This window comes from Syngnathus floridae, chromosome 3 (assembly GCF_059516105.1).
Source record: "Syngnathus floridae isolate MCC-2025c chromosome 3, RoL_Sflo_1.0, whole genome shotgun sequence".
Lineage (NCBI taxonomy): Eukaryota > Metazoa > Chordata > Actinopteri > Syngnathiformes > Syngnathidae > Syngnathus > Syngnathus floridae.
This window is the reverse complement of record NC_142415.1, coordinates 13,620,668-13,643,008: the sequence shown is the minus strand read 5'-3', so window position 1 is coordinate 13,643,008 and position 22,341 is coordinate 13,620,668. Positions and strand designations below refer to the sequence as shown.

The window sequence follows — 22,341 nt, the reverse complement described above, 5'->3', positions numbered from 1 at the left end:
TCTCTCTCGCTCGCTCTCCCTCATCTATGAATCCACTGCTGAGTGTGTGTATGTGCTAGACACATGCAGGGTGCCGTGCTGCTCGGCTCCGGAGGGGACGCAATCTATTTATAGCCCGCTCAGCCTCCAGAGTAATACATCTGATATAAATCCCCTTTGTACAATTGAGTTATTGATATATATATTTTTCCATGTCAGTGGGTCATTTTTTGGGCTAGCTTTATAAGTACAGTAGTATGAACTGCCCTTCGTGTGTGTGCATGCGTGCGTGTGGGTGGGTGTGTTGTTGGAGCATGTAAGTCTATCACACGCCCTTCTGGCATTTAGGGATTCCACTGACTGAGAGGCTGTCAACGCGGTGTCACCTTTCAACAAACACACACACACACACACACACGCACTCACACACACACACACACACACACACACGAGCGCAGGAAGGAAAGGAACCGCCTCCCACTCGTTCTTCCCTTCCAACTATCCTACATGAGAAATCAGCATTTTCTGTTGTGCTATTGGAGGAAGTCTCATAAATGCGTGAACTGTGATAACATGCACAGTTAACACAGTCGCTTTGATTGTGTTGGCGCACATGCAGCTCTGACGTTGTGTATTATCTCAACTTTGACCTCAAGCAGACATACAGCCAGACTTTTAGTTCTTGGCTGTAGAAGGTCGACCTGCCCTCGTAACCTCCGACCTTTGACCTTAAGCTATACAATGAATGGCCCGCTGCCCCTCACACCACCAATTCCCCTCCGCTGCAGCTGTCGCAGAAACTCAGCTCCAGACTCAAGCGGCTTTTTGTGTTCTTTTTTTTTCCCCATCCATTTTGTCTTGCTCATTTGTAAAGTCGTCGTTCAACTGTATATCTAATTTTTGCTAATGTGAGAACCTGTGAATGGTTAAATTTCACTCCTAGTGTTCTCGGCAAGTTTTTCATAAATTCTTTGGATATTGAAATCTTTTCTGTTTGTTTGCAGGCATGAGCCATGAGCCAAAGTCACCATCCCTAGGAATGATCTCCACGGCAACCCGTACAACGGCGACGGTCAGCCCTCTCACCCCGTCACCTCTTAACGGCTCCATCGTAGCCAATGGAAGCCCAGCTGCCCAGTCGGCTCACTCTGGATTCGCTGCAGCCCTCCGAAAACTGGCAAAACAGGCAGAAGAACCACGAGGTAAAGTCGCCACGCCATCAAATCAGAGCATCCATCACGACAGTTTTGTTGTTGCCGTATTTTGTTTGAGATCCTTTACATGGGCTGTTTGTGCAGCTGAGTGCAATATTATTATTTGCAGGCAAGGGATTGGCTTGATTGATGACCCTTAAAAACCTGCGATGACGAGGAAACACTGTCGCTCATCCACTTAACACACTCCCTGTGTGTCCAAATATGTTTCTGTTAACGAGCTAATTCTTTTATTTTTGCTGTAGACCGAAATCTTTTCGGTTTGCCACCAAAATACAAGAGAAGAGAACAGATATTCACATCTCAATTAGGCACAACATTTGTGAAATTGGATTAATTGTCACAAAACACCACATTCTCAAAGAAGAAATATTGGAAATAATGTACTTAAAATAGATTAAAAAAAATAAGACTTAATATTTAATTGCAGCAAATCTATCTATGTAGTGAAACTATGCCATGAGAGATTACAATTATGCTACAATAAATTGTGAAATTATTATTTTGTCCCAAACTTATTACTAACCACAGCCCATTCCAATTTACTTTGCAGTGTGACCACTTGGTGACGTTCTTGCTTCCTATCTGGCGTTTATAGAGGGCTGTATATGTTTGTGTTCGCTCATATCTACCTTTTGTAGAGATGCAGCTCACACTGTTGTCCACCCTTGCGCTGGCTCTTAAATCAGCATCCTGGCTATCCCCAGACACTTTGCTCCCCGGCAGATGATTTATTAAGTGCAGATAGCGCGAGAACGCGGCTCTCATCACCTCCCTCGTGATCTTTCTCCCCTTCATCTCGCTTCACGCCCTCAGCCCTGTATGCACGCTCTATTACTTTCTACTTCTGTCTCCCTCCTTAAGAAAAATTCCCTTGCAGAAGCCATTCTTGCTGCCTTTTTTTTTTTTTTTTGGTCTGCAGCACACCTTCTGATATTTTTCTTCTTATCGCTCTGTTTTGCTTTTTAATATCTTCCCCATCCTGCTGCAAAATTGGAATATGTGAATGCCAAGTCAAAGAGGTTCTGTTCTTTGTCTTTGTTGTACAAAAGGCCACCAGATAATTGCTGATAAATCCCAGGCACCTTTTTTTATTAAACGCCAGTTTGCTATTTTGGGGGCCTTGCTGACTGTGCTGTCTGGCTGGTCTAGGATGTGATGAGCATGTGCGTCAGCCGTTGGGGCATCTGGGGCAACTCCGCTTAGCTATGACCTCTGGGGTGGGTAGAGGCACGACACCCATAGAACTGCAGCCACGTCAAGCCTGTATTTATAGGCAACACCACCACCACTCATGCAATAGTTGTCTTTGCCATCTGACTCAATCTCTCACGTCATGGTTAGATGAGTTGCGCAGCATATTGTATATGGGATAGCATGACTCATCGTCCCATGGCCTGGAGGACTTTGCTTGGCGCAATCACCGCCGGCAGCTACTCGTTTAAGTATTCGAGCTCTATCGCTGTTCATATGCACAAGTGCAAACACAAATTTTCACTTGTCTGTTGCAAGTATAATGAATAGTTGGGTGTTCCGAGTGCTGTGCTGAAGAGGGGAGGTGATGGATAATGAGCTTTAGAGTGGCACAAAACACACGCGCGCGCACACACACACACACACACACACACACACACACACACACACACACACACACACACACAAAGCGGTGATAACATGCTGCCTCAAAAAGCCCAGCCCGCTGATACGTGATTAATTAGGCAGATCTGGGTTTAATCCTCACAGTTGTTTCCTCTCGCACGCTTGTAGACACATCATCAGAATTTCATCACTGGCTTCCTACCAACTGTTGTATCCTGCTTGGAAATAAAGTGACTACAGAGAGAACGAGAGAACAAAGGTGGATAAGATAGTGAAGTACATTGGCAAGACAAGAAAGATTTGAAAGTAATTAGCAGATTTGTGAAAACCTGAGCTCTTAGTCAGATTGTGTGCAAGATGCATGCATGTTTGTGCGCTCGCGTCCGGAGGCCCTCCTTGTTTCTCGGAGCATGCTGGGACAGTGAGGCAGTGTGTCTGTGACCTCTCCATCTGGAACCTGCCTGAAGCTTGTGCTGCCTGGCTGTGCTGTGCATGTATCTTCAAGGCAAAAGCCTCCAGGCTGTGACTGGCGCCGACACACTCACAAACAAGCTTCGTTTGACACTGCACCACCACCCAGCCTCCTCCATATAAGATAACCGGATTTTTTGCGCACCCCTCATCAGTTGCTGCCTTTAAGCGCTCATGTACAGCGTGTCGAGTCAGCAGAAGTGAGAATGCCCCATTTTCCTCTGTATTTTCATTTGTCATCTTTTCCCTCCTTGGCACAGCATCCCCGACCGAATCTTTTTTTTTTATTAGATGAGATCAATGGATGAAGGAACAGACTTCAGCCTATGACATCAGCTTGGTCTGTTGTTTGTCGTAAATATGTGTGCGCATGTGTGGCTTTGCTTGAGCGGTCAAGTGAGGGAGCAGCCCGGCAGAGTGGAGGCTTATAATAGAGGACACGATCTAGAAAGAAGCCCCACATAAATCAAACAGCCTCAGCCTCCATGCTCTGCCTCACTTCCTCTCTTTTTAAAATTGATTTTTTATATTGATTTTATAGATCCAAAGTACTTAGGAGGGTGTGTTTTCCAAAATAGATAAACGTTTTCATGTTTAATGCCGTATGAAACTCAATCAAGTACCTATTGCTTGCACTCCTTTTTTGAAGGGAAGTCTAGTCCAAAAATGATTTACAATAATATGCTATATGCACCTCTACTAGCCTAAATATGGCATTCTGATTAATATTTTGCTTTTGCTACGTATATGAATTAAACAGCAAAATCCAGCCATTCACTGTTAGTGTAGATGAAAGAGGAGATATATATTTTAGCCATGACACCTAATGGGTAGGATTTTTATATTTCAAACAGTGGTCTAGTTGTTTTTGAAATAGAACAGAGGTGTGAGGTGTTGAGAAAAGGTTGTTGGATATCTGGTCGGTTGTTAAAGGAATTGCACTGAGATATTTTAGTTGTTATCCGGCTCTCATTTCCCCGCTCACCTGTTGTGCTCCTCTTCCTGTTCACTTAATTATTTAGGCTTCTCTGCATCTTTTCAGCTTTTAACACAGAAAAGGGGGAGGAAACAGAGGAGATGAGAGGAGGGCTCGAGGGGGAGGCGGTTGGGGGAAATAAATGGAGTGGAGGTCTGTTGCTTAGCAGTACAGTATCACTGTGATCACCGCTCCCCTCCACTCATCTCTGCCTCGTCCCTCCTTCCAGCTTCGTGTTCCCCCATCTTTGTAGAGCATTGCGTGTGTGTGTGTGTGTGTGTGTGTGTGTGGTCAGCGAATAGGTGGCGACACAAGAGCTGTATTAAGTGTACCTCCGTTCCCCAGGCTGAGTGGGCAGCTATTGATTGGCCAAGTCTTGCAGGGGAAAGTAATGGCTCTCTGAGGTGAGAGGGGAGGATTAGGCTACTAATTGCCTTTGTGTAGACAAGATATGCCCCCCCCCCCCCACACACACACACACAATACGCAGTTTTCTTTTCTGCTCCACCTCTTGCCTCACCTCACACCTCCTTTGCACTCCCTCTCTATTTTCTAACCCCCAGTCACCAGCTATCTCATTTTTCATTTTTATGTCTCGCCTCACGGTGCTTGCCAGTTAACCACCCCGGCCGGCCCCACCGTGCTTTCTAGCATAGATTTTTAGTTTTCTGGACCGTAGTCTTACTGCCGTTATTGATTCCTTCCATTATTCAGTGGTATTAGTCAGAAGGATTAAAATCAGGCAATGATTTGACCACACCCACAATGAGAGGATGTTGTCTGTTCAGTTACCACGGTAACCGTCGCTAGGAAGAAACGGTAACGTGAATGAGACCTGTGGTTTTTGTTCTCATGGTGGGAAAGGTGGGGAGGAAGTAGACCTGAAACTGAAAAAGAGTCGGCGGTTTCAACAGCTTTCGTATGTGCGGTTGCGTGCGAGATTGTAGACGGTCTAACTACCTGCTTGCAGAATGCAGATGCTCTTTTGTCTCCCGCTGGTGCTTCCACACGTGTGTGTCCCATTGAAATGGTTGTGACCCAGTTTGACTGTGTAATGCTGCGTTTTGGATGAGCCGTGGAGACCCGCTGGACAAGATTATGCAAGAAAGAGTAAGGCTTATCGGGCACCCTGGTGAGGAATCATAGTTATCGGCATACAGACAGATACAGTCAATACGTGTGGTCTCGAAACGGAAACTGCTGTCAAGTGTGAATGTGAGCATACGATTTGGGTGCATTGGGACTACAAAGAGAGAGAGTGAGGAGTGAGCAAAGCGAGGCATGCGACCAGACTGTGACCCTCCGCTCCAGGCAGTCCCTGGAGGGTTTTGTTAATGTGACACAAGCCTCGGCACAGCAGAGAAGCTCATTGGGCCAGCTTCTTGCCACCTGTTCTATGTGTGTGCGTACATGCAGCGGAATTACAAATCTAGCGGTATGTGGAACTGTGTACATTCGCTATGAGTGCTTCACTCTCAAGCAACCTTTCCGGTGTGTTGAGAGTGTCTCCCGCAACGCTGTGCATCCTAATTACTGTCACTTTATAATTGTGGCCTAGGGCCATACATCTGGCCTTTTATCTGTTGCTGTTGTATTACTACAATCGCCGTTTTGTATTTAGTGTGCAATGGCCGTTTGAACAAATTGTCTTGATCTATGAACCTGGAAAAGGAGTGATGAATTTTATTTTTATTTTTTTCTAAAAGACAGTTCTGAGAAAGTCTTGTTTTTTCTCACAGAGATATATTGACCTACATTTTGCTCCAAGAAATTAAATTCACTTGAATAGAGACATCAAAAAAATAATAAACCGCAGCCCACGCTAAAGTACTTCACAGAACCACTACAGACCTTCTACTTCCCGTTTATTTGATTTTTGATTTTATTTATTTATTTATTGATGCAGGTCCAATCAGCAAATGAGTTGGGCCGGAATTAATTGCACCCTCTGCTGGTTGGATAATCCATGATTAATGGCTTCTCTGCTTAACTACACGCATCCTATGCGTGTTGCTAAGAACTGTTGATGAATCACATGGGCTCTGAAATCTATGACAATCAAAATTTTATTGTGTCCTTTGTATGTATATTTGCTTTTACATATGACATTACTAATCAATTCTCCTTGTGTGGAACAGCATAAAAGCATCCTTAACACATTAATTTCTCTTCCCTATCATTCCTTAGCTGCCTCCTCCATCAGCAGTGAATCCTCCCCAGTGTCGTCGCCAGCCACCAACCACAGCTCTCCAGTCAGTACGCCCAAGAGGGGCCCTCTCGGTCCAGGGCCTGTCCTGGTTCCGCCGACAGGCCACAGCGTGCCAAACACTCCACCCGTCGTCACCATTGCTCCAACCAAGACTAGCAACGGACTCTGGAGGAGCGAGGGACGCCAGGTAAACAAAAAGATCAAATAAAGAGCTTTTTACGAAAGCTGTTCTATTTTTAGCCCTTCTATTTGCTTGTGTGTCATCTAAGCGGCGATGGAGTGTTTATTCTTCAGCTTGCCAGTTAGCACAAGCGTGCGCGTCGTCAGGCTTACGAGGGATTAATGGATTTTTTTTTCTTTCCGCTGACCTGTTACCCAAGATATTTGTGCTTTTGACATACCTAATGGAGCAAGGAATATTTGCTCGAGTTCACTATCATGGCACTACTTGGCCACCTTTCGCGCCCACTGAGCCAGTGACTGAAACACTGCGAGCTGCCCCCTGGTCATCAAGGTGACATCCTCCCTACTTAACCCTCTTGGCCTTGGCGCAGCTCCTGTGAAGTCCACAGCCCTAAGGCTCCACCATCCTCCTCCAAGTACAAGTAGTTCCACCTTCCTCACCCACGTAGTCAAGCGCATCCTCTACCTCGTGAGTCCTGATGCAAGGTTGCTGTTATGTAGTGGGGCATTAGAAAGAGGCAGAGAGGGAGCGCTGCTTGCTTTGATAAGGAGTGGATTATGGATTATGGCCTTGCTTTAAGCCTTCTTATCGCAGATCAGGGCTAATGGTGGAGGCCAAGCACACAGTTATGGACAGCACTTGCCCGGCACCATGCGCAAACTGGCCTGGACACTTTGTTTGATGGATTCGAAGGGCTAAGGAGAGAGGAAGGGGATCGGGGGCATAGCAAACAGCCATTGAGAAGGTCATGCATTTTGAAATATGCAAGTGCATTCAGGCCATTGTCCTCTCGCCTGTGGACACGCCGCTTAGATCCCTCTCTCAGCTTAGCGATGGCTTTTTTACAAAATAACGCTTGCGGGGTTCAAAGGTTGAACACGGATTGAAGGGGAGGGAGTGTCTTTTGGCGTTCGAGTGTGTCACCATTTCAAGACGGTGAAAACGAAAGCACCCTTTCTTCATGAAAATAGTCTTGTTAGCGTACATGTTTATCCGCCTGTGCATGAAAGAGGTCAAGCGAGAATGGAAAAGGTCATGTCACCAGGTTTGTGGGGCCTCTGGCAGCTTTGTGGAGCAGAAGAATGATGATGCCGAGGCAATTGATGTGGACAAGGGAGCTGGGGTGGGCGAGTGTGTACGTGTATTCGAAAAGATAGAGTACGAGCACTATCTGGCTGTGATGCCGCCACTTAAGAGCGCTCAAAGACTCTTGTGGTCATACAGAGCCGCAAGGCCAGAGAGGTCACACAACTCAAAGAAAACGCTTTGCATGAAGGCCGTGGTGTTATCTCGAAATCCCTTTACAGTCTCTAATAAAAGCTTGTTTGTTGCTGTGTTAACATACAATATGAGTGCTGCTTTCTATTTAGCGTCCCTTAGATGAGGCAGTCTTTCATGGGGGGGGTAATTGCCAAAGCAGTGATGGAAGGAGCGTTTGGTGCGTTGGCATTTTGCTTTAATGACTGCAGGATTCTGCTCCCGCTGCGGCCAGTAATTGCTTTTTAATTGGCAATTTCAAGTCAGGGCTTCGTCTGAGAGGCGAAAACGAGCACGCTACAATGTGTTGGGTCTCGCAGACGCCGAAGGTTACGGGGCCTGACTCGCTCCGAGGAAGATGGCTGTAAATGGTGTCTTCAAGACTGCGCACTTTCACGAGTGCGTGCATGCGTGACAAGCCGCTCTTAAAGACAAGTCGGAGGTCAAAGTGTCATGTCTGCAAAGGTGTACGAGTGCCTGGGTGAATGAAGGTGTCTTTCTAATAGGGAATACTTTTTTTCTCTCTAGTACAGCCGCTTGTAACTTGGTATAGAAGTAATTGTCCTTTTGCAAACATACAATAATTTTCATAGGGCTGGTTAGCTCATTTCCATTTATACTTCTCTGTTCATGCTTTTGTTGTTTCGATGAAACATGATAAGAATGTGCAGTGACAGTGCTAAGGCAATCGCAAAATTGCAGCAGCACGGTCGAGCTTTGTTGCATCCTCTTACGAGGGGATTTCTGTGAAATTGGGTGGAAAGGAACAGTTGATTCTGCTGGTCATCATAATCTGGGCATAGCACCAACCAACTGAGTCACACTCTCTGTAATATGCAGAATATTGGTTGATGCAGTTTTCCCTTTAAATTGACCAAGAATCCAGATTCATCATAGAATTATTTGTCTCTGAATATATATATATATATATACTTGTGCAGTTGTATAACATTTGGAAAGTTCCAGCTTTAATGGGTTCACGTGACTGATATATAACATATATGAACCTTTCTACTTGGCCTTTTTTGGGATGCAATATCCTTGTTGTTAAAAAGCATTTGAGAGAGTGAAGCAGCATTGTGTTTAGTGAAGCCCATCAAACAAGGAGCTTACCGTGGAAAAGTGGATTCAAGAGACAAAGAACAATATGGGGAGTGAACATTTGCGGATGGATGTTGCACATTTGTGTCAGCTTGGGTCACCGATTGCGGAAATACAACGCAGAGGGTAATGCCTCACTAAATGGGATTTGTTTTATCAGTTGCGGAGTGCTGTTGCAAGGTTTCTTTCTAATCCTGCCCAAACCAAAGGTTAATTTAGTGGGGGCAAGAAACTATCTTCTCTCCTGCCTTCATTACCGTCCACCCCGCCACCCCTCCCTTGCTTGTAGTTTCATTTTTTGGGGAGGAAGAGCTGTTCCTCCTCCACTCACTATTTCCCCCATAAACAGTTTCCTTGTACAATTTACAAAGGTTGCAAGAATCTCTGTTCTGCAATTGCATTTTTTGCCAAATAGAAACCAAAGCTTTCAGAAAGCGCACTCCCACTCCCACAGCGGGATGCCTTTGTAGCTCTGAAATGGTGCGCGTGCGTACGTGTGTGCGTACGTGCACGTGGGTGCCTACCAGCCTGTGTGTGTATGCGTGCGTGTGAGTGTGTGTTGTGGAATTGGATAAGTGAGTCCAAGCTTGCTGCCAAAGGCAGAGAGGGAGGTGACAGATGTAGGATTGACAAGAAACACAGGCAGCGAGATGTTTCGCTTTGGATGTTGCCTTCTCTCTGGAGGTTTTTGTGTGGACGCCGCACACACATACTATTTAGGAATTCATTGTTCATGTGTTGGTGATGTATATCACCACATTCTTATCGATCATAGTAATGACATTTTTTTTGCTTAGATGTTGTTGTTGTGACTTTCAGTTTGTCCCATTTGGGGTCGCCTTTGTTCTTCATGCTTTCATTCAACAGCGTATATCCTCAGAGAAATAGTGGAGGCTTATTTGCAAGGAAATACTGCATGTGGTTGAGGTGTAAGCAGAGACTGTGAGAGAGCCTGCTGAATCCTAAACAGTCCCCTTTTCCCCTCACAGGATGGGCTCCATCAACACTGACAAGCGTGTCGGTCACATGTCTGCTCAAACAATGAATAAGACTCTCTGGTTGCATCTCTCCCCCAGGCTGATTCCGGGCCTCGTGGGGCCAGCAGGGAACGGCTGGGTGCGGAAGGGACCCTCCCCCAGGAAAAGGGCCCCTCAGTCCCCGCCCACCTGCTGGGAAACCCTTATGCCTTCGGTCTCCCCCCTGGCGCTGTGATGCAGGATTCACGTTTCCAGCCCCTCAAGTGCGTATCTCCTTGCATGGGATAATTGTGGTATTTTGGAATGTGATGTTCAACCGATATGCTATTTGTATTTGTACAACCGACTTGAGAGCATTCCAATTTCCCCTGTAGTTCAACTCCCTTCTTTTGATTGTGTTAACAGCCTCCCCAGACAGTTGCCTAATGCCGTGCCGCCTGGTCCTGTACCCGAAGAGTACCTCCGTGGTTTCAGGCCCTATGCCACTACTGAGGATGCCCTCCGCATGCCCTCTTTGCCATTGGGTCTGGACCCCGCCACCGCAGCTGCCGCCGCTGCATACTACCATCCCAGCTACTTGCCCCACCCCTCCTTCACCCCGTACAGGTGGGTCTCGTCATACAAACGTTTTGGAGACTGGACACGTATATGCCTTTAAAATAAAATATGCAAGCTTATCTTTTTGACTAATTTAGTGCAAACATATTTAAAAAAAAGACTAAAGGAAACTAAACCTTCAGAGCTTTGCCGTTTAACTTGTTTAGTCCTGACGTTTTCTCAGTCTGCTGTTTCAACATTAGTTGTTGTTCTCCACAGAGGGCTACAAATATGTGTGTATTGTTAAATTTCCTGTTAACGTGTGTTGCTACACCTTTTGTGTTCAAATGTACATTGCAAAACTCAGTTGGATGACTACTAAGTCAAGGCACCACTGTTCTAGTATTAGAATGAAGGTCAACAATTATTCTGAAGTACACTTATCGGCCCATTTATGAGGTTTCTATTCAGCTGTATTGAGAAAAAAACATGTACAAATTTATTAACACTATCGTATACTCTCGATCTTAATTATTGTCGTCGTTGTTTACGTTCGTGTAGAACTCCACCGCATCAAACTGAGAGGTGTATCTAATGTTTTGCTCCTGTCATGTTGTTAAAGGTAGCCTAATCTTAACCCTCACCAAAACAAATAAACACTGGTGAATTATTACAATATCTTCCTTTTAAGAATCTAGATATCTTTAAAGTTCTCATGTAGTGTAGACCTTTCCAAGAGCACTTAGTGGTCACTCGAAAAATACCAGCAGCAGAATTTCTTTTCCCAAATGGGATCATTTTGATGCTACATTATGTATGACTGTGTGGTAGCAGTGTGTGTGCGTGTGTATGTTGAAGGGCCCTCCTTGCTTCAGGCCTTCACATAAACTGCGTTCCCCCCTTTCTCCTGTCAGCCTTGCAACATCAGAGAAGTGCAGCAGCCATCACATACTGCACTGTAATGGGTTTAATGAGGGGTTGAGCTGTGGATGTCACCGATATACACAAGCGACACACAGTTGTAACATAACACAGACTCTGACAGCTGCTGTGCAGTGATTGAGGCTAGCTGACAGCACTGCTTTCTTGAGCGATGAAAGACACGCTGGTTCTTCGTTTGAGGAGACAGAAGGACAAAGGTTAATGACAGTGAGTGGTGTGCTCTGCCAAGGCGAGACTGACGCTATTTTTTTTTTGTCCTGCAATGCTCATCTCCCAGGATGGATGACCCATTCTGCCTCGCCGCTTTGAGGTCACCTTTCTATCCGCTACCAGCAGGGGGCGCTTTACCCCCCATCCATCCATCTGCAGTCCATATGCACTTATCAGGGGTCCGCTACCCTGGAGACTTCACACACCCGTCACTCTCAGCACTGCAGTCTGAAAGGTAAAATTCAATTGACTTGGGCATTTATTTTTTTTCTTTCCTTCAAAGCATCTTATTTATTTTACATATGGGTGCATGTCTACTTTTCTCTCAAGGCTTCAGCTGGAGGATGAGCTGCGGCAGCGCGAGAGGGAGCGGGAACGCGAGCGCGAAAAAGAGCGGGAGCGGGAGGCCGAGAGAGAGAAAGAACGGGAGCGCGAAAGGGAGCGGGAGCTGGAACGAGAGCGAGAACGGGAGCGAGAGAGGGAACGAGAGCGGGAACGGGAAAGAGAGAGAGAAAGAGAGAGGGAGAAGGAGAGAGAAAGAGAAAAGGAACTGGAAAAGCAAAAGGAGAAAGCGCTAAGAGAGAAAGAGCTTCAAGCCTCTAAGGCTATGGAGAGCCACTACCTGGCTGAGCTTCATGCCATGAGAGGGCAGGAGGACCGAAGCAAGCCAGAAAGACTCACCCCTAGTCGGGCTGGTATGTGTCACCGCTGCCACTGCTGAGTCGCCATTTTCTTCCTCAACACCTTTCCACATAAGCAATGATCTTTCTGTTCCTTCGCAGATAAAACCAAAGAGCCCCCTCTGCCCGCTCCAAAACCGGTCCCGCCAGGACTCCACTCTGCAATGGTACAATCGCATCACCCGGTCCCTGGTCTAATCTCAGGCCACAGCCTCTTCATGGGGCCCAGTGCTGTGGGGACAGGTCTCCCAACATCCATAATCGCTCCCAGGAACAATGAGGAGGAGAGGTGGTTGGCAAGGCAACGCAAGATACGGCAAGAGAAAGCGGATCGCCAATACCAGGTGTCGGAATTCCGCCAGCAGGTTCTGGAACAGCACCTGGACTTAGGCCGGAACCCTGATGCACCGGAACATAGGACAGACTTGCACAGGTGAGGATGGAACACCAGTCCTTTCCATGTCAGTGCTAACTTTGCGCAATTCATGCAGACACTACGTATTTGTTTATCAATGTACCAATGCAAAGTTTCGGCGGGATGGGCGGCATGATTTGAAGCAATAAAGTCACCAATTTGACTGCTACTGCTGTAATTAGCTGCTACACAACTGCTGTGTGTGTTTCGGGTCTAGGAAGGGACAGTGGTGGTTTGAAGCCTCCAAGACTGACGAGCTTTAGAGGGTTGTTTTCAGAAAGGACTGGAAAAAAAGATCAACCCTGTCAGAAGAATCACATTGACTCTATTTCTGTCCACGCCAGCTTGTGCATCCAACACAGAGACAAGACTGACAGCTATGTTTAGGCGATGATGCAGAGTGCAAAGTGGGGTCCTGATAACTGCTGTTTCATGAGTTGTGGTTGGGAGGGTTTCAGACAGGCAGCTGGTGGGACGGCTAAGCTTCACAAAGGCGCAGTCTTGACTAATCCTGTCAACCTTGCCTGTGCAATAGCAAAAGCATAAGCCTCCTACTTCCTCTTCTTTGTTGCATGCCTGTGTTGGTTGTGTACCTGACAAGAAGCTGGGTTGTGGTTAATGCAATAGGGCTAATCACTCGGCCACATCATAGGCTGCAGATTGCAGATAATGCACATTTAGATTCACAGAAACGTAAACAAATAGCTCTAATGTGGCGCCTCTTGTACTATGTTCTGCTTTTTTAAGTGTATGTACAAAATTCAGCAAATATTTTGTCAGTACTGCTAGTTTTCACAAAATGTGCAAAATGTGGGCTTGTATTTGAAAATGCAACAACAATTATGAAAGATGTTTACTCATACATATCTGCCTCATCTCCAAAGAATGTCTCAGGCTGCGGTACACATCGTTCCTCAACTTTGCCATTTTGAGCAAATTCCTACTAAGAAAATGGAAGCCTTATTGTCATGCTGTAATCCTTTTCTGTCATTTCTTTTTCTGATTCCCCAAAGAATATCTCCTTGACTTCTAAAAATGTGGTCCACCTGGTGCGCATTAGATCAGAAATGACCATTTACTTTATCTCGAGGACATAGTGTGCCTTAGCCATAGCTCATTTCTGCTCCGGGCTACTGTGCTTAAGAACACATGTGCACGCACACGCATCTGGTGATGTGTGCTGAATGCATATCATTTATACTTAAGATTTTTTTTTCAATGCTTAAGCATGTTGCATTCTGTGTTCACAGACCAAATAATCACGAAGCGGGAAGCCGAGACCCCCATTCCCATTTAGGTGCCCCTCCACCACTCATCTCTCCCAAGCCCTCCCAGCCACCACGTGAACATCATCCTCCACCTCCCACAACTTTGTGGAACCCAGCATCTCTAATAGAGACACCCTCAGAGTCCCGACGCACCCATGATCCCTCGGGGATGGGACATTACGATCTCAGTCGGCTACAGCCCGGCCCCTCCAAGTATGAGGATGGGGGCAGGAGGAGAGACAGTGGGGCAATGGAGAAGTATTTGCAACCCAGAGGGCCGCCTGGCCTGCCGGAGCCCGGTACATTCCTTGCCGATCTGGAGAAATCCACCCACTCTTTCTTCAACCAGCATCGGGCGTCCATGTCCCTGACCAGCCAGTATGAAATGGAAGGAGCTGTCAAAAGCAGCGCTGGACTGAAGAGCCTCCAAGGCCACGGCCGTCACGGACAAGCGATAGGCACGGTGTCTGGGTCAGGTGTAGGACAGTTAGCCCCACTGGAAATGGCGCCAGACACGATGCTGATCTATGACGAGCTTCTTCAGCAGCACAGAAGGCCGGTCAGTAAACTGGACTTGGAGGAGAAGAGGAAGAGGGAAGCCAAGGAAAAAGGTACTCTCACACCGAGCGTTGCAAAACACTTTGTGATGACATGCTCCACTTAGGAGCTCACTTCAACTCAACATACTACTTGAGAGCATCAAAGTAGTGAGATGATATTTTTAAGTACTCTGATGACCCAGGCAGGGTCTGGCGCAGTTGGTATCAAATGGTGGACATTTCTGAGCGTGTTCTGTAATTGGATTAGAGAGTCAAGGGCCGGGCCGTGTCTACGTGTCAGCGATGAAGGCTGGAGCAAAAACTTGACTTAATGTTTTTCTCTGTTTGTTTTTTCCTTTTTACGGCTGAGTCAGGCCAGCTGGAGCTGTTCATTTTCACTGACCGCTAATTGTCCTCATTTCATCTTCAACGCTGTAACCAGGACAGATTTTGATGACCTGCATGTTCTCTGCAGGTTACTACTATGAGCTGGATGACTCGTATGATGAAAGCGATGAGGAGGAGGTGAGGGCACATCTCAGAAGGGTAGCAGAGCAGCCTCCACTCAAACTTGACGACTCCACCGAGGTAAAGCACCCACCGACACAGAATCTTTGACTTGACAAAAAACAAACAAACATGATTTCTGTGCAGAAATTGGACTTCCTCGGAATGTTCAGCCTGACCACTGTGGGCCGGCGGGAGGAGCTGATGCAGCAGAAGAGAAGAAAGCGACGGAGGATGCTCAGGGAGCGCAGCCCCTCGCCAGCTGCCTCGCAGTCCAAACGCACGCCTCCTCCCCCGCAACTCAGCACGCGCTTCACCCCTGAGGAGATGGACCGAGCACCGGAGCTGGAGGAAAAGAAGCGCTTTCTCACGATGTTCAGACTTTCCCATGTCACCCTACAGCAGAGAAAAGGCAAGAGACTTTCACATCTGTAGATTTTTTTTTTTTTCATGCCATCTGTTGGTATTTTGCATCCACGCCCCACGTGTGTTACAGTAGTGAATCAGTCAAAGCATCGACCCGGCGCCCTTTACGTGGCCCGCTGACATCATCATTGACTCATCTCAGCATAACGTCTAATTCCAGCAGAGCAAAGCAGAAGCATCTCGTGCTCATTAGCACTCCGGGCATTGTAGTCGTTCTCAGCGGGGCTCCACAGATCGCTGACGATTCACTTCAGTTGAGCGCAGTCTGCTTCAAATGCAGCCGCCTCTCATTAGCACGTTGACTCCAGATGCCACCATCTCACCCTCAATTTCCTGTATCATTAAGAGCGTATTTAAGTTGCATACATAATGCAGTTTTACCTTTGTTTGAGTGTGGAGGACTGTATTAATTGAAACTGGAATGTTCTCACACACGCACATACATTAGATCCTTATTTTGATGAAATTAAAATGCTGCCAATGCCGCCACAAAATATGCATGGGTTAAGGAAACTCAAGGCCTGTGAAATTCACTCATTTAATATTTTTCCTTTTTTTACATCTTGTAGATACTGAAAGGGCAGCGGAGCTGCTCCAGGCAATTAAAGAGAAGAGCATAACCTTGGATACCATCAGACATGCCCCTCATCCGCTGTGCAAAAGCCCCACAGTACAGCTTTCTGGTGAGACACATAAAGCACTTCCTCATTCTTAAAGTGTCGCAACAGCGAGTTTATTCACTGAATAAAGTATTCTTTCAAAGAAACAATATGTACATGCATATATTTCTGCTCAAAATCAAATGTCTGTCAAGAAGACAATCACAAAGAAATATGATGAGAAAGAAATACTCGTGCCAAAGAGACAACATCCAAACACAGAAAATGTAGCTTGTTTGACTGAAGCCCAAGAGTCCAGTTTCAGAAACCCTAAAACTAAAATGGCAACCGGTTCTGTGTGTGCCCTGGCTCTCGCTCGGTCAGCTGGGATAGGCTCCAGCTCGCCAGAAAAATAATGGATGGAAGAAACTCAAAATGATAATATGTGTTACAGATTCGGCATGTTCCCAGCCCACCTCAGAATCAGAAGACCACCACGGTGTCAGGACACATAGCCCCGCCTCACATTGCCCCCTGTCCCCGTCCCCTAATGGCAATCCAAAACCCCTTGGGGACACGCTAAGACCAAAGGATCCTCCTTCTCCAGCTGTCTACCCAGACAAGGCCCGGGGGCCTACCGAGGGGCCAATCTCCAGGAGGAGTTCCAGCCTGCTGAACAGCTTGCGGCCCCCGCTCCCTCTACAGGCTAAGGAGGGTGTCCACAGCATGAATGGACGCACCAAACCTTGGGACAGCTTCACCCCGGAGGAATTTGCTCAGCAGTTCCATGAATCTGTGCTGCAGTCCACTCAGAAAGCGCTGCAGAAACACAAAGGTAAAGCTGTCATGGGTGGGTGCAAAATTGGTTGCTATGATTTTTGGCCTGGGTTCCTGTTAGCTCAATGTTCCTGTGAAGTCGCGAGGGTATTTTATTACTACTGCTTCTACTAATAATGGTATTTCTGAAGAAAAAAAAATCATCATGGGGAGTGATAGGAAACAACTGTATCATGACCATCCTAGTTTTTATGCCCATTATGAAATGTAATAATTGGCACTTTCATATCTTTCTTTGGGCTACAATCATCTGATTTAGTGTCTGAATGGATTTTGTTTGCTCATTCAGTGAACGTGTCTTCAGAGAGCATTCCCTTTATAGACTCCTATCATGAGTTCTCAGAGTTCTTTTTACTGACTTCAATGTGGATACGTCACCTTCGGCTGTGGGACATTATGACCGCTATTCCTTCCATTTTATCTTTTATAGAATATTAGACACTTTCTTGATAAAGTTAATGACAATCATGGACACTGAGGGTCTCATATTTATCAGTCCATCCACTCCTTTTGAAGTTTAAGACCCCATTATTGTGTTTTCAGGCGGGGGTGCCGGGATGTCGGAAACGTCTCCCCTGCAGGAGTCCTCAGTTCATTACAACATTCCCGAGCTGCAGAGCGCCCCCGGCAGGCCGCTTCCGCCGCATTCCCAGTCACACGCCAGCACGCACCAATCGGCTCTCACACTTGCGCATGCTCACCCTCAGCCCAACGGGCAGCACTTCTCCGCGTCGCTCCATCGCGACGCTTCAGGGACGAGGGAGGACCTGTCTGCCTCAGAGGATGACGACGACGAAGATGAGGAGGGGGAGGAAGAGGCGGCGCCAGCTTCCAAGTGGCAAGGGATTGAATCCGTATTTGAAGCTTATCAGGAATATGTTGAAGGTAAGTTTTATTTATTTAGTTAACCTATAACATTTAATTCCTGATTTTCAATGTGCATGATCTGACTATAAATAAGTTGTTGTGCATCTTGGTCACTAGATGGGGGTGTGATTTATTTTATTTTTTTCTAAACTTCTATTGTTTGTGGTTTGCCCCAGAACAAAGTCTGGAGCGGCAAGTATTGCAGAGCCATTGTCGACGGCTGGAAGCTCAAAACTACAACCTCAGTCTCACTGCTGAACAGCTCTCACATACCATGGGGGTAAGACGCATGCGCACGATTGGTGCCAATTGGGGATAGGTTCAGATATCATTTTTCAATTTATATCATGCTTTTAATGTACTTTGTCGTTAAGATCATGGATGAATCTTTGTCATTTCCACTTACAACCCAGGCTAAACTCGGCACCTCCACAAAAGACTATCCTATCCTCCATTATTCATAAACAGTACTTTGGGTCCATATAGTTACATTCATTTTGCATGTCAATGAACTGTTGAAGTGAGTTGCCGAGATTCATTTAGACAAAAGTTTGACAAAAATTGCCGTCATCTTGTAGCATCTGTAGTCTATTCATCATAGTGTAAACAGACTTGCAGATTTTTACTATGTATTGGCATTGAGCCTTGCTACAAAAGGTTGTACATCCTTAACACCAATTGTGTTTTCTAACTGCTTTGTGGTCCTGCAGGAGCTGATGTCCCAGAGGCAGAAGCTGGCCATAGAAAGAGAGAAGCTGCAATCAGAGCTGGAGCACTTCAGGAAGTGTTTGACTCTGCCACAGACGCACTGGCCCAGAGGCGGACATTACAAGGGCTACCCTCCCAGGTGACACCCCCTGCCCACCTAAAACTAAAAGACATCCAATGCCCCACCCCCCCTTCCCAGATACTTTTCTTCTCAGACTAATAGCAGATTATCCCAATCTACGGGGCTCCATGGTGGAGAAGCAGGTTAATAGAACAGTGAAAGAAGGGTAGTCGGGGCCACAAGCCAAGGTGTGCCAACATAGCCACGAAAGGAGATCAGCAAAGGGGGCGGGACAAGATGCTTCTCACACACACACACACACACACACACACACACACACACACACACACACTCACGCACTCCTCTTCTTCACCACCGCCACCCAAACACAGACAATCCTGCCAACGGGGGGGAAGAGACACTCCGAAAGTCCAAAGGAACGCTTGCGGCCTGTCAGGAAGTGACGTCATTGCGGCGGCAGTGCGAGCGTTCCAACTGGACATGCACTTAAGAATAATAGCTGAAGAACTACCTGGTGGTACTGTGTTACAACAGACATATTTGAATTTGGACAGAATGTTGAAATGCACATTTTTGGGGAAATAATTAACAAAATGTTTTATTTCAAAATAGGACAATTTGAGAATAAGAATTTTAAAAGGTGCTTCAGCCTTATATTGTATATAATATGAAGACTTAAAAGAATTTTTGTAAGTTTATTATTTTAATCATTGTTCTTTTCAAAGAAAAAAAGCCTGCCATTTTTTTAATTTGTTTATGCTTTTGGGTTTGCAAAAGACAGCCTTGCTTTTAGTGTTTGTATTGCTGCTGGACAGAACAGCTTATTCTGACAACACGTTGAAGAGGAGAGAATACACGGGATCGTATCTTCAGCGGCTGCGAGCCGCCATGAGGTGCCGACGCGCGTGCCCTTTTGCCACCTTTTTATTCATAGCGCTGCGTGACGTCCATTTCAGTTACTCTGCTTACTTAAAATGTTTGCCTCCCACTGGAGTGTGCACACAAACCAGTTTTTGTTACTTGACTGGCTTTGACTTGATTTTTTTTATTTTATATACGTATATATAAAAATGAAGTAAAGGGGCCAGATGATGTTGCTGGTTCCTGAAGACTCCTCCTCACACGCATCAAATAGCATCAAGTGACAAGCCTTTGCCAGGTTCAAGCATTTTATCCACAAACACGAGGGGCCGAGTGCCAAACAATACATTTCAAATTCAAATGATTTAGCCAAAAGAAATAAAACCATCCAGGATGGAAATAAGCTAAAAAGCCTACAAATCTTATCCCTCATGCGATGTCCAAGGATCATCCCTAATAATCCGATCCGATGCCAACGTGTAACAAACTGAAAATAACAAACTGATCTGTTTACATCGTCGTCCGTGGCTCTACCTAGAGACGTGTAGCAACCTGCAGCGATTTTAAATTTCACTGTCAAGTCTGCCTGGAAAATATGCAGAAGGCAATTCATCAAAATGAAAGCACAACACCCTCATTAGCAGCAAATGAATAAGTGCCTCAATTATTTTGGACCGTCTTTGATCAAACTGTAGCTCAAACCTTTCACATCCACCCAAACTAAAAGTGGGGAGCATCACAGCCTGTTTGTTTGAGGGCTGGGTGAGCACGACAGGGTGGCACAGTACACAGCGTAAGCCCCGCCTCATCTCTCACCATCCACGCACGGCCACGCCACGGCGCCATTTACTCAGCGGAGGATGTCTAGATGCTGTGAAATCCTGTTTTCAAAAGAATTGTTCGTTTGAATCCATTGTAATGTAATATATTCTTTGTTGAATGTAGTAATTAGGTATTTATGAATATATGGCTGTGATTTCAGACAAAAAAAGAAAATAAAATATTTCAAAAATGCTCATATACCTTGGTTTCTCTGTCAAACTGAAGCTGGTATGGAAATTGTTACGATTGAGGCAAGACTCAATACTAGTAATTTGCTTCTCTGTAGTTGTGCCACACTGGTGGAAGATAATTAATTCAATGCTTGACTAGCTTTACATGAAACACAACTAAGAGGGGGAAAAAAAATAATATCACTCATCACATTTCAGCACACACACATTGTATTTAATTCATGTACAGGATAGTGATCATTATGGTTAAAAACAGGCCCAACACTGCCGCCTCATTGATGCTTAATCCCTTATTGATTGGAGCACCAAGGAATGTCCTTCAATAATCTGCAATCTGTCCCTTATTGGATCCCGGCTGCAGATTAGAGCGTAGTTTGTACATGCAGTTGAGCGAATCGAGGAGGAACCCTCTGATGGTGTTGATTTCCATCAGAGTCAGGTTGTCCAGCTGTGAAAGAGGAAAAGCAGACTGAGCTTTGTTCTTGCCAGGGACCCCTGCCTCAAAATGCAAGTTATGTGCTAACCTTGGCATGAGCTTCCTGCTGACTGATGAAGCTGTCTGCAGACAGGCGAAGTTTCGCAATGCGTGTGTCCCAGATATCTTTAACTAGCGTACGGATCTCATCTGCTTTAGGGATGTTGTCCGACGCACTGTGAATATCAGACAAACAAAAACACAATTGTGTTTGGAAGACTGCTACGAATCACCTGAAACAAATATGTTGGCTGAATAAGATGGGTGGGGATAATTGTTTTCTGACTCACTGGTTGAGCAGCAATTTGGTCAGCTCCATGTAGTATGGACTGGGAACAGGTGTGAAGGCAGCCTCTTTACTTTCAAGCTCTCTCATCTGCTTAAGTTTCTCTGCAATGTCAATCCATCAAGGGAACGGCACAAATACAGTTACTGTGACAACATAGCAGGTAAGACTCAATAATTTAAACACGGGACAAACTGAATAACTAAAAATAAAATATATTCAACACCAGGGACGTAGTATTTAAATGTTTTAAGAATACAGACGTTCATTCCCAGGTTTGTGTGAATTTTTAATATTAAAATGGCTGGCACCGACTGAATTTTAAATACCCATGGAACAGAATAATAGCTTTGACTTGAATTACACAGGCCCACGGGAATGTTTTATCTTACCAACATCCATCCATTCTGGAGGAACGACTCTGCATTTTTGTCTCTGTTTGAGGTTTAGAGCCAGCCACACGGGGACATCCAGCGGCAAACCGGGGTTAAAAGGTCCCAGGTCCCCCTGCGAACATCAACGCACTGCCATTGTTTTGACTAGTAATATCTAACAAGATGATCGTTAAGGTAACCGTACTCACCCCGATCAAGTATAATTTGTCTAGATTAAAATTTGGTATTATCTTCACCAACTCCTTCTCGGCGAGGAACTCGACCTCTGAAGGGTCCATAGTTGTTTACGTAGAGAAGAACAGCATCCGAAAACTTTGCTAGCTTGTCATAGCTACTAGCATCAACTTTCCCGCGCTGGCCGGAGACCGTCAACCAAAACATGGAGATGAAGAGCGGTGATTGGTTAAGCGTTGCCATAGTGGTGACGTAGACCCTCTTCTTTAACATAATTTCTAGACAGCGCCTCTTAAGGTTATTTGTACGTAGTTACCGCCGCCGTATTGGATTTGGCAAACCAGCGCACTAAGGTTTGAATCGAATCTCATAGAATTATCTAACCTTTTTTGTGTTGTATTACTTAAATAATCGACTGCCCTTGTAGCTTATACTGCAATAACTTACCGAATAAAATGAATCGAAATATCACAAATTCGTTCAAGCCCCCCTAAAAATCATCCCATTTTTTTCTTGTATTAAACTAGAAAATAGTGTCACTTGTATTATTTAA

The 22,341-nt window shown here is 45.7% G+C and overlaps 2 protein-coding genes and 1 long non-coding RNA gene across 3 annotated transcripts in view; 1 reads left to right on the top strand and 2 right to left on the bottom strand.

The window, feature by feature from the left end:
* The window catches only part of gse1b (Gse1 coiled-coil protein b), a 121,957-nt gene extending 101,492 nt beyond the window's left edge, over window positions 1-20,465 (top strand). Inside the window, exons 3-17 of the mRNA XM_088370988.1 lie at window positions 984-1,181; window positions 6,427-6,635; window positions 10,067-10,230; window positions 10,373-10,573; window positions 11,724-11,891; window positions 11,987-12,351; window positions 12,439-12,769; window positions 14,002-14,630; window positions 15,034-15,146; window positions 15,213-15,477; window positions 16,061-16,174; window positions 16,545-16,925; window positions 17,471-17,812; window positions 17,971-18,074; window positions 18,505-20,465. Of these exons, the coding sequence (XP_088227114.1) occupies window positions 984-1,181; window positions 6,427-6,635; window positions 10,067-10,230; window positions 10,373-10,573; window positions 11,724-11,891; window positions 11,987-12,351; window positions 12,439-12,769; window positions 14,002-14,630; window positions 15,034-15,146; window positions 15,213-15,477; window positions 16,061-16,174; window positions 16,545-16,925; window positions 17,471-17,812; window positions 17,971-18,074; window positions 18,505-18,645 (3,725 nt within the window). The 3' untranslated portion in view covers window positions 18,646-20,465. The remainder of the gene's footprint in view (window positions 1-983; window positions 1,182-6,426; window positions 6,636-10,066; window positions 10,231-10,372; window positions 10,574-11,723; window positions 11,892-11,986; window positions 12,352-12,438; window positions 12,770-14,001; window positions 14,631-15,033; window positions 15,147-15,212; window positions 15,478-16,060; window positions 16,175-16,544; window positions 16,926-17,470; window positions 17,813-17,970; window positions 18,075-18,504) is intronic.
* LOC148400670 (uncharacterized) lies at window positions 6,292-7,810 on the bottom strand. The gene is made up of 2 exons (XR_015857489.1): window positions 7,675-7,810; window positions 6,292-6,613 (listed from the first exon to the last, which is right to left on the bottom strand). It is a non-coding gene; the product is annotated as an uncharacterized LOC148400670 (long non-coding RNA).
* Window positions 20,466-20,650: 185 nt separating the features above from the next.
* gins2 (GINS complex subunit 2) lies at window positions 20,651-22,002 on the bottom strand. Its single transcript, XM_088371015.1, has 5 exons — window positions 21,803-22,002; window positions 21,612-21,726; window positions 21,224-21,323; window positions 20,983-21,109; window positions 20,651-20,906 (listed from the first exon to the last, which is right to left on the bottom strand). The coding sequence occupies exons 1-5, from the start codon at window positions 21,890-21,892 to the stop codon at window positions 20,778-20,780; spliced, it is 561 nt and encodes a 186-aa protein (XP_088227141.1). The 5' UTR covers window positions 21,893-22,002; the 3' UTR covers window positions 20,651-20,777.
* Between the last annotated feature and the right edge of the window lie 339 nt (window positions 22,003-22,341).

Coding starts and splice junctions, on each gene's coding strand:
- gins2 (XM_088371015.1), bottom strand. CDS start 21,892: ATGGACCCTTCAGAGGTCGAGTTCCTCGCCGAGAAGGAGTTGGTGAAG. Junction 21,324..21,611: donor TCCAGAATGGATGGATGTTG/GTAAGATAAAAC, acceptor TTGACATTGCAG/AGAAACTTAAGCAGATGAGA. Junction 21,110..21,223: donor ACCAAATTGCTGCTCAACCA/GTGAGTCAGAAA, acceptor TGATATTCACAG/TGCGTCGGACAACATCCCTA.